This window comes from Rhinatrema bivittatum, chromosome 1, assembly GCF_901001135.1.
Source record: "Rhinatrema bivittatum chromosome 1, aRhiBiv1.1, whole genome shotgun sequence".
Lineage (NCBI taxonomy): Eukaryota > Metazoa > Chordata > Amphibia > Gymnophiona > Rhinatrematidae > Rhinatrema > Rhinatrema bivittatum.
Genome location: NC_042615.1, coordinates 747,155,292 through 747,167,413, shown reverse-complemented (window position 1 = coordinate 747,167,413; position 12,122 = coordinate 747,155,292). Strand labels below are relative to the sequence as shown.

The window sequence follows — 12,122 nt, the reverse complement described above, 5'->3', positions numbered from 1 at the left end:
GGACCTATTTCCACAGGTTCCTTTGGTATTGTGTCATGTATAATTGATAGGCTGCTATGCGTGACACTAGCATAGTGCCCTGAAAAACCTTTCGACCCAGAACGTCCAAGAATTTTTTTTCCTTTCCAGGGGGTGCAGAAGAATGTAGATGCAGTCTTTTGGCTTTCTTCTGCGCAGATTCCATGTCAACTAACTGGTGGGATAGCTGTGGTTTCTGAAATCCTGGAGCGTGTTGGACTAAATAAGTTGCATCTGTCTTTCTGTTAACTGGTTGGACAGTGCAAGGGTGCTCCCATAGGCGATGCTGGATGTCCAGGAGTACTTCATGGACGGGAATAGCCATAATTTCTTTGGGGGCATCCACAAATTGGAGGACTTCCAATGTCTTATGACGTGTGTCTTCCTCGGTGACCAGGTCAAAAGGAATTGTCTCTGACATTTCCTTTATAAAATTAGCAAAGGAGAGGTCCTCTGGGGGAGACAGTCTCCTTTCTTCCGGAGGAGATGGTTCTGAACGTATGTCCTCCGTAGAAGTGTCGGTGTCATCATCCTCCCATGGATCATACGGGGTCTGTGGCTGAGATCCCGAGGAAGGAAAAAGACCTGGTGCTCCTGGACGTGTTGGCTTTGATGGATCCCTCGATGGCCTTGATAAGGATACGGCGGCACCGATGAAGATTTCGGCAGTATCAATGGCATCGAGTGAAATCGTGGGCGTCTCGATCCCGAGAGCCATGACGGACCAGGAACCGGTTCCAGCATCGGTGGAAGTGGCACTCGAAGAGGACTGGAGTCCGAGCCTTCGTCTTCCGAGGACCCCGAAATAGGTATGGGGGTTTCGGAGACTCCATGGTTCGTTTCAGTACCGATGGTCCAGGCTGGGTCGGAAGGGCACCGATGAGTGTGTCCAGGCAGTCGAGTAGCGGTGTGAAGATCAATAGCTCCAGTATCTGTGCCGGTATGGGGGCCGGCATCGATGGAAGATGAATGCTCCGGAGGGCATCGAGGACCGTCTTTGGACAATCCTGTCCAGCTCCTCCCTGGAAGCTGGCATAGCTAACACAGCTACAGGAGGAGGCAGCCTAGGCGCTACTGGCACCTACACAGGAGTCTGTGGGGGCTCAGTACCCGGCACCAATGTCGGTGGGGATCGCCTTAGTATCACGGGTGAAGAGGAGGTTGGAGGCTGCTCTACCCGTGTCCTCTTCGGCATCGGCTCGATAGCCATCGAAGCCGATGCAGTGTCGGTGCCAGCACCGGAAGTAGACTCACACCGGTGTCGGAGCTCAGCCCGGTCTTTCTCCAGCACAGAGGAAGAAGAGGCCGATGCCCTAGATGTCGTCAGTGACGGACAGTCACCGCTGCCTTGCTGCTCCCGGCAACGTTAGTCGATGGACTTTGTCGATGCTTCTGCCGGTGATGACTGGGTGGATGTCGATGGAGTTAACTTTATTTTTAAAAGGGAATCCATCTTGTCCAGTCAGGCACGCCTGCCCTTCGGGGTCATTTGAGCACAGCTTGGGCATCGACGAACATCGTGTGTTGAGCCGAGGTACAACACACAGACATCATGCGGGTCTTTAACTGACATAGTGTGTGGACACTCCGGGAATTTTCTAAAACCCGTTAGCCATGTTGGAAAAAAGGGCCGCGAAAACGGTTGGTTGTCCGCGGGAACCGCATTCAAGGTAGCCGGAACAGACCGAAAACAGTGAGAATTACTCACCGAGAGTCGAGGAAAAAGATGTTGCGATGGGAGACCCCTATGAGGGAACTTTTTGTGAAGAAAACTTCAATTTTTTCCATGAGGAAAAGTAGTGAGAAAATTCTCACAGAGCTCCTAACCGCGAGGCAAACTGCAGCGTGGAAAAAAAGAGACTGAAGGGAGACCCCTGTGGCTTCAGGGATTATGGCATGCTGGGCATGTTCAGTGTTCCAGTCAAAAGTTCTAGAAACTTTGACAGAAAAGTTTCTGTGATAGGGCTCCATCTGCTGACATCACCCACACTTGAGGACTACCATCCTGCTTGTCCTGGGAGAAAATATTTCCTCTGGCGGTAAAAGGACCTTTGCGGCCCTGTCACAAGGATTTTCTGGCAGAGGATGGGGAGGGGGGGGTCCAATGTACTGGCCGACAGATGCCGGAGGATCTCATGGTAATCCTTGCTCGTGCCTGGGAGATTTGCAAATTTCTCCCGGACCTCCGGCCGGACAAGGCAGAGCGCCAGACCATTCTGCAGGCACACATTGTAGGTGGAGCAGACCTCATGCTTGCCATATTCCAAGCCTTGATGGATGATAGTTTCTGAGGCAGAAGCTCGGACAACTCCTGGACTTTCCAGAGGTTCTGAGAATGCTGCGTCATATATAACTGGTAGGAAGTAATGCAGGCAATCAACATGGTGCCCTGGAATACCTTCCTGCCCAGCCCATCCAGTGCTCTGTGCTCTAGGCCCGGAGAGGTGGAGGCATGGATGCAGGAACATTTGGCTTTCTTGTGCACAGACTCTACCACAACAGACTGATGTGGGAGCTGACATCTCTCAAACCCCAAAGCCTGCTGCACTAGGTAGACCACATCCACCTTCCTGTTTCCTGGAGGCACGGAGATGGGGGTGTTCCCAATTTCTAAGGAGCAACTCCTTGAAGATGCCATGTACGGGAACAGCTACCTCTTCCTTAGGGGCATCAACGAACTGGAGAACCTCCGGCATCTTATGCTTGGCATCCTCTTCCATCAGAAGCTGGAATGGAATGGTTTCTGCCATGGCCCGGACAAAACCCACAAGGTTAAGTCCTCAGGCAGGAACCTGTGCCAATCCTCTGGAGGAGACAGGGTCTGAAGGAAGATACCGAGAGTCTTCAGACGAAGACTCTGAGGTATCATTCCCCCATGAGTCATATGGGGCACCTTCTTCACTAAGATCACCTGGAGACACCGGTGGAGGGCCCATGCCCACGCCCCTTTTGTTTGGGCACCGAAGGCACCAGGGCCTCCAAAGGACCCGGAACCGGACTGGGGAATGCTGGCCATGGAATCGAGCCTCAAGGGTGCCACAGGCTGCACCAAGCCCTCCTCGGAGGAACCCACAATGGGAATCGCCCCGGACGGAGGGCAGCAATGGTAGCCTTGGGGGCATCGATGGACCCCAAGTAGCAGGGAAGATGCCTAGAAGATCATCAAGGCACTCCAGCAGCGGTGCCACCATCAAGAGTGCAGGCTCTGGTGCCAGTGGAAGCACCAGCTGGGTCGGCGACTCTATGCCCTGAAGGGCTTGGAGCATGCCAATTGCACCCTATGATCCAACTCCTCCAAGAATTCCGCCATGGACAAAACGGAAGTAGGAGGGGGAGGCGTCACCAGATCTCCTTTGGAGTCCTGATGGAGATCGGTGCCCGGCACAGACATTGGTCGGGAATGCCTAGGACTACCGGGTTTGATGGAGGTCGATGCCATGCAAAGTCAGCGACCGGTGACTATGCTTCCGTGACTTCCCCCAGTGCTCGGCCTGGTCTTTCCCTGGTGCCGAGGAGGATGGAGATGATCTTGACGTCCTGGAGCATGAAGACTCCCGATGATGGCCAATCTCTAGGCCCTCTCTCCAGAGGGGGCCCTGGAGGGTGAGTGGACAGCGAGGGCTTGCTCTCCATTAGTTTCTCGCGGCCTCTTAGAGTCAAACCCCGATGTCTGAGTTGAAGGTTTGGATTTTTTGGAACTGAAGAGTTTTTCCATCTTGCCCAAATGGGCACAGTGGCCTTTGGGAATCATCTGGTCACAAAAACAATATCCCCACATGTCGTGCGATGCCCCCAAGTAAAGGATACAAACCTCATGTGGGTCTGTGATGGAAATGGTCAGCGGACACTGGGGGCACCGGCAAAAACCAGAAGCCATCGTAAAAAATACCTGTCGAGCAGTCGGTGCCCAGCAGACACCAAGTGAGACACACCGATAACAGACCACAAAGAAGGAAGAAAACTAACGCGCCGCCCTACTGACTAAGCCGGTAGGAAGAAGAGGGAACCCGGCACAGGAAAGTCGGAACCGACCAGGAAATGACCAGGAAAAAAAACACAGAAAGAGCAGAGCTCCACGGAAGAGACTGAAGAGGGACCCCATGTGGCCGCGCGGATAGTGGTATGCTGGGCATGCTCAGTGTTTTCCTTGACGAACTCCATCTCATGATGTCAACCATGTGTGAGGACTACCATCCTGCTTGTCCTAGGAGAAAAATCACATCCACTGAAGCCAATGGAAGAAAAGGAACTGGGGGCACTACACAATTGTAGGAACTGCATATGCTCAAAAGGAAAGTCTGGTACTAAAAGAATGCTGTGGAAATGTATTCCATGACTGGCACAGTTGGTGACATCACCCATCAGTGAAAGTGTGAACTGGATATATATTTAATTGTTAAGAAAAAAATTAGAAACTATAAAAATTAAACAGTATGTTAAATCATTTATGATTCATTCACTTGTTAATAAAATCTGCTTAAGAACGGAAACACATACCTGCCCAGGATCGGAATGCTGCCACTATTCCCATTTTGCTAGCGAGGAATCGAGCTTCTCTGTCCTCCCTATTTTTAAGATATTAAAATATTATTAGAATCCTGTTATTTCAAAAAAGATTCCGATTAGTTATTGCAAAAACTATAAAGACAAATCAAAAAACAGAAATACTGCAGCTATAAAGTTTAATAAAACAAACAGTTGGGTCATTCCATGTCAAGTGGACCAATTTAGAACATCATCCATGCTCGACCTCCTTCAAATTGAATAAAAGTTTGTGTGGACATTCGCTAGGGCCTCAAACAAAACTAAGCAAAATTTTTCAGCTGGATCTCTATTGGTACAAGAGCTAGAGGCAGCTAAATCAAGGTCAATCAGAGTATTGTGCTCCGTGCAGCACAAAATGGCCACTTTGTCCAGGTACTGCAGCCAATCAACTTGTTAGGGGCCTGAAATTTTGTGGATTATTACCTCTAGTTTCAACTTCCTATGCAAAGTTTGGAACCTAACATGAGCTTGCCACCCTTTTTACGGGCCTGCAAATTATGTGAAAAATTTTACAAAAGAAATTTAAGGCCTATTTTGGCTCCTCATTGCTCCTGATGTATACTTCGATTCAGGCCATAACTGGATCAGTATTCATTGCCCATGACTTACATCTAGGATTTTCACTAGGAGGCTTTGCAGTCAACTGAAAGCAAAGATATTACAAGAAGACATGCTGTCACTTTTATGCAAATTTTTGCCATTATTTGGGTGCAAATATCTGTGTAGTTTTTTAATTTTTTTCTTTCTAATGTCATTTGAAAGAGCACCTTTTTCCCTATAAAAGTCACCCTGCTTCTTCTAGGACCCAGCCTTGCCTTGGTCAGAAATAAAATCCCAAAACCAAACATTATTTGCATGCGTGAATGCACCATGTTAAAAAGAGCCATCTTTGGCACCCAACTATGAAACATGCAAATGAGTTAGAGATGTGAAATTTTACAATGCAGCTCAATTTACTGTGCTTACAACTTTTAGTTTTTCATAAATCAGTCATCAAATACAGTGCAAAACTTTGTATGCTGTTGTTACCTTACATTGGTCAGTGGTGGCTAAACCGCTACCAATTCAGCAAAATTGATAACTCCATCACCTAAGCGCCACTCCAGACAGTCAGACAAGGTACCAGCCACAGGTTTCCAAGCTTTTATTTAAGCACAAAACAAGAAAATACAAGACAATACATATGAAAACTGCTTACACTGCAGATTTCTCAAAAATTCACTTAGCCTTTTTTCCTGTCTTGCACATGCTTTTGAGCATCCCATCAATGCGTGACAAAGCGGCTTGTGAATAAATGTACTGCCTGATGAAGTTATGATGGGTGCATCGAGGCTAGCAATAATGTGCTCTTCTGGAACCCAACAGGTGTCTCTATGGGGCGGCCAGTAAAATAACCTGGCAGGACCTTGGGGGTGCAGGAAATTGACCAAGACATCATGTTTCTCAAATGAGACCGCATATATGGCCAATCCACCAGGAATGATCATAGATGGAAGCTAAATACTGACCAGCTTGGAAGCTGGATACTTGAAGGGCAGGAAAATATTCAAGTTCAAGTTATAGAGCACGTGCAATGAATGAGGTGACATCATTCCAAATTTTGCTAATGCAAATTATAGTTGCATCAATGGTCTTGAATTGATGATTCTCCCTTTTGCCAGCAACTGTATGCCCTTTGCTAAACCTCTCATCCTGAAAAAGGTTTGATTGCTTCACTTTCCTTCTTTGGGACAAAGAAAAATTTGATACCACAAAGAGCACAATGGTGTCACAGGTGTTCCCAAAATCTCTGCCACAACACACTGCTAACATATTACCACAGTTCCTTGTGAAGGTGAAATTTCTGCATGTTCAGGCTGGCATACAGTAATTAACAGCATAATAAAATATCCATTTTGAGGAGTCATTTATAAACTACAAGCATGGTAAGTACAACAAGCTTCGCCGTACTGTAAAATTTCACATCTCTAGATCATTTGCATGTTAAACAGCAGGGTGCCAAAAATGCCTCTTTTTATTATAGCATGCCCACACATGCAAATGATGAATATCATTGGGCTCTTAATTCTGACCAAAGCAAGATTGGGTCCAAAATGAACAGGACAACTTTTGTAGAAAAAAAGATGCTCTTTCAAATGACATAAAAAAGAAAAGATTTAAAAACTACACAATAGAGATTATTTGCACCTGAAAATTGGCAAATATGTTCATAAAATAGTGACATTGTGTCTATGTAATTATATATTTGCTTCCAGTTGCCTGTAAAGCCTCTTAGTGCAAATCTTATATGTATATGCCATGGGCCAGTCAGGGCCTGAATCAAAGTATATGTCAGGAGCAATGAGAAGTCAAGGAAGGCCTTAATATTTCTTTTGTAAAACTTTTCACATACTTTGCAGGCCCATAATAAGGGAAGCAAGCTCACGTTATGTTCCAAACTTTGCACAGGGACTTACCACCAGTGGTTTTACTAATCCACAAAATTTCAGGCCCCTGAGAGATGTTGTCAGGTTGCAGCACCTGGACAAAATGGCTATTTTAGATTGCATGAAGTATGGTACTCAGGGGGTGAGCGCTAATCAACTGCATCTAGCTCTCCAACCAATGGAGATCCAGGTGAAAAATTTAGTATGGTTTTGTTTGAAACCCTAGAGAACATCTGTGCAAAGTTTGGTTCGATTTGAAGGACATTGAGTGTGGACCTCTGATCCACTTGATATGGAATGACCCAGTTGTTAACTTTCATTAATATAGGAGAAAAGAACATTTAGTCACTTTGAAATATGTAGTTCTACTCAGACATTATAGTTCTGCCTCAAATTGAAGACCAAAATATAACTTACTTTAGTTGCCCTTCTGCAGTGTCTGGATTGTGTCTGTAGTGGAAATCTGTATATGGCGCTAAAATTTGCTAAACAGAAAGAAATATGTAGTAGTATGCTTTTCAAGATACATTTAATTCCATCTCAAACTCTTTCAAGTTTTTCATTTAGTTAACTTTACAGATTACTATTTTTTCCCTGTCACATCTGTGATTTTTAAATATTATACCACTTCACCAATGCAGGTCACACAACCATTCTGTCTGCACTTCTCTACTGTAATCAAAAGAAAACCTTCAAACCTGACTCAGCAAAACACAGAAGGAGAAATTACTACTTACCCGATAATTTCCTTTACTTTAATAAGGATAGGTGGATCCAGGACTAGTGGGTTATGCACCTCTATCAGCAGATGGAGAAGGAGCAAAGCTGACATCACAGTATATATATACCCCTGCACAGACTTCAGCAAGCCAGTATTCTCTGCAAAAGCCAACTGTGGACAAAGTAACAAAAACCTGAATATTAATAGATAACCACTCTAGCACTCAGATAACAGGAAAACACTGAGCTCTGACAATGAGTATAATAACATTAGTCTAGAGACTGATTTGACACTTTCCAGAGATCCTTGGAACATGCAGCCATGCAGGATGACAATAGCACAATCATCCAGCAGCCAAGGGCAGGAAGATGGATCCTCCTATCCTTATTAAAGGAAAGGAAATTATCAGTTAAATAGTAATTTCTCCTTTCTTAGCATTCAGATAGGTGGATCCAGGACCAGTGGGACTACAAAGCTACTTCCGAACAAGGCAGGAGGCTGCCCACAGTCCGACCAATACCGCACGTGCGAAGGCTGCGTCCTCCTGGGCCTGCACATCTAGGTGGTAATGCCTGAAAAAGGTATGTAAAAAGATTAAATGGTCAATTTTCTCAGTTGAAAAGGGTAAACAGTGGTGCCTCGGGGATCTGTACTTGGACCGGTGCTTTTCAATATATATATAAATATATATATAAATGGTCTGGAAAGGAATACGACAAGTGAGGTTATCAAATTTGCTGATACTACAAAATTATTCAGAGTAGTTAAATCACAAGTAGATTGTGATATATTACAGGAGGACCTTGCAAGACGAAGATTGAGCATCCAAATGACAAGGCGATAGCAAAAGCCAGAAGAATGCTGGGCTACATTGAGAGAGGAATATTGAGTAAGGAAAGGGAAGTGATTATCCCCTTGTACAGGTCCTTGGTTAGGAGACAGACAAGATGGAAGTGGTCCAGAGAAGGGCGACCAGAAAGGTGGAAGGTCTTCATCGAATGACTTATGAGGAGAGATTGAAGAATCTAAATATGTACACCCTGGAAGAAAGGAGGAGCAAGGGTGATATGATTCAAACTTTCAGATACTTGAAAGGTTTTAACGATCCAAAGACAACGACAAGCCTTTTCCAGCAGAACCAGGGGTCACGAGTTGAAGCTCCAAGGAGGAAGACTCAGAACCAATGTCAGGAAGTATTTCTTCATGGAGAGGGTGGTGGATGCCTGGAATGCCCTTCCGGAGGAGTAGTGAAGACCAGAACTGTGAAGGACTTCAAAGGGGCATGGGATAAACACTGTGGATCCATCAAGTCTAGAGGACGTAAAAGAAAAGTGGGTGGCTCGTGGGAATGACGGCTACTGCCTGGAGATAATACCCTTATTCAATAAACATACACACGGTTAATGCGACTCCAACATTGCTCTAAGCTTCAACGGTGGGAAAAAAAGGATTTGCATTCACAAAAAGCAGGGAGTAGCTTGCTTGTTACGGCGGTTACTACCCCAAACCAAATAAGCCAGATACTTTACTTTCAATGCATATCCAGCATAGCTCTCTGCTTCAACGGCAGGGGAGAAAATCTGATACTTCACTCACATCCAGCATAGTTCTCTGCTTCAATGGCAGGGGGAATGTAGAAAGGTGGATCTATATACAGACAATAACCAACAAGGACTGAGTTACATAGTCTGGGTAAACAAAGGCATGGGTGTAGCTTGCTTATTGCGGCAGTTACTACCCCTAACTATGATAGATATTCACTTGGATGCAGTTCCAATACTGCTCTCTACATTAATGATGGGGGTGGAAGAGAAATTAAACCAAAAGGTTACTAAGAGCCAAGAGTAACAGAAGTATGAGAGAGAAAAAAAAAAGTGCATAGCTTGCTGGGCAGACTGGATGGGCCGTTTGGTCTTCTTCTGCCGGCGTTTCTATGTTTAAATAGCAGATGAAATTTAATATGGACAAGTGCAAGGTGCTGCATATAGGGAAAAATAACCCTTGATTTAGTTACACGATGTTCAGTTCCATATTAGGAACTACCACTCAGGAAAAAGATCTAGGCATTCATAGTGGATAATACTTTAAAATTGTCAGCTCAGTGTAAAGCAGCAGTCAAAAAAGCAAACAGAATGTTAGGAATTATTAGGAAGGGAATGGTTAATAAAACGGAAAATGTCATAATGCCTCTGTATCGCTCCATGGTGAGACCACACCTTGAATACTGTGTGCAATTCTGGTTGCCGCATCTCAAAAAAGATATAGTTGCGATGGAGAAGGTACAGAGAAGGGCAACCAAAATGATAAAGGGGATGGGTCAGGCTGAAGAGGTTAGGCCTGTTCAGCTTGGAGAAGAGACAGCTGAGAGGGGGATATGATAGAGGTCTTTAAGATCATGAGAGGTCTTGAACGAGTAGATGTGAATCGATTATTTACACTTTCGGATAATAGAAGGACTAGGGGGCATTCCATGAAGTTAGCAAGTAACATATTTAAGACTAATCGGAGAAAATTCTTTTTCACTCAATGCACAATTAAGCTCTGGAATTTGTTGCCAGAGGATGTGGTTAGTGCAGTTAGTGTAGCTGGGTTCAAAAAAGGTTTGGATAAGTTCTTGCAGGAGAAGTCCATTAACTGCTATTAATCAAGTTTACTTAGCTAATAGCCACTGCTTTTACTAGCATCAGTAGCCACTGCTATTACTAGGAACAGTTGCATGGAATAGACTTAGTTTATGGGTTCTTGTCAGGTTCTTATGGCCTGGATTGGCCACTGCTGAAAACAGGATGTTGGGCTTGATGGACCCTTGGTCTGACCCAGCATGGCAATTACTTATGATCTTATGTAAGGAGGACATCGCAGCTCGGCAAAATCTCGACAAGAGACAGAAATCTAATCTCTGCCCAAGACACTGCCTCAGCCCTAGTAGAATGAACTGTAACCTGACTAGGCAATGGCTGCTCAGCATCCACGTATGCGGCCATGACTGCCTCCTTAATTGAGTGGGCTATTGTAGCCCATGATGCTGACTTCCACCATGGAGTATAAACAGCCGGTCCCGTCTTCCTAATAGGTTCAGAAACCTCTAAATACCTAAAGATATACCTCTTGACATCCAAGGACCATAACAGGTGATATTCCTCCACATCTCTCTCCCTGACCACAGTCAGCAGGGAAATTGATTGATTCAAATGAAAATCTGAGACCATCTTTGGCAAAAAAGTCAGAATAGTACTCAACTATATCCGTCCCCAGAGTCACTCACAGAAACAGTTCCCAGCAAGACAATGCCTGCAGTCGGAGACTCTACTCACAGAAATTGCCACAAGAAACACCGTTTTTAACACAAGCAACCTCAAGGAAAGGCTGTGCAGCGGTCGAAAATTGGGACCCGCCAGGAAATCCAAAACCAGATTAAGACTCCACAAGGGAACAAACAACCACAGGGAGGACAAAGATGCTTCACACCTTTTAAGAAATGAGCCACATTTAGATGAGCCGGTAAGGGTCCACCGTTCACCTTAACTCGGAAACAGGCAAGAGCTGCTACCTATACCTTCAATGAATTAAGGGGCAACGCTTCACAATCCATCCGGCAAAAATTCCAAAATGAGCGGAATCTTAACCGAACAAGGGAGAATCCCTCGATCCTCACACCAAGTCTCAAACACACACCAAACCAACACATAAGTTAAGGAAGTGGAGAACTTTCTCACTTGTAGCAAGATGGCAATCACTGCAGTGGATTATTCATGCTTCAGCATCCGAACCCTCTCAAGGGCCAAAGCATAAGACAAAGTTGATTCAGATCTTCGTGAAGTACAGGCCCCTACCTTAACAGATCACTGTGAGCCGATAATTGGAAAGGAGGTTCCACCAGGAAACTTCACAAATCTGCATACCATGGCTCCTGGGCCAAACTGGTGCCATCAGAAGCACCATCCCTATGTGACATTCGATCCTCCGAATAATTCAGCCCAACATGGGCCATGGTAAAAAGGCAAATAGAAGCTTGCCCACCGGCCATTGCTGCACGAGGGCATCGATGCCCAAGGACATTTGATATCTCTCCTGTGACTGAAGAAGAGAGAAACCTTCAAATTGTGAGATGTCACCAGCAGGTTTAGAAATGGTATGCCCCAGCGGTCCCATTCTCCAGGATCCAGACTTTGTCTGCTGAGAAAGTCAGCTCTTATGCTGTCTTTTCCTACAATGGGGGAGACAGATCTCCTAAAGATGCACCTTCCACCCATTCCATGAGTTGGGCTATTTCCTGTGACACTTGCTGGCTCTTGGTTCCTCCATGGCAATTGATGTAAGCCACTGTCTTTGCACTGCCTGACATTACCCGCACCACTCGACCCTGCACTCAGTTGACAAATTGCAAGCAAGCCAACCAGACAGCCCAAGCT

At 45.4% G+C, this 12,122-nt stretch overlaps 1 protein-coding gene across 1 annotated transcript in view; it reads right to left on the bottom strand.

Moving 5' to 3' along the window:
- The window catches only part of RICTOR (RPTOR independent companion of MTOR complex 2), a 663,554-nt gene that overhangs the window by 509,359 nt on the left and 142,073 nt on the right, over nucleotides 1–12,122 (bottom strand). The window contains 2 exon segments of the mRNA XM_029578377.1: nucleotides 4,516–4,583; nucleotides 7,407–7,474. Of these exon segments, the coding sequence (XP_029434237.1) occupies nucleotides 4,516–4,583; nucleotides 7,407–7,474 (136 nt within the window).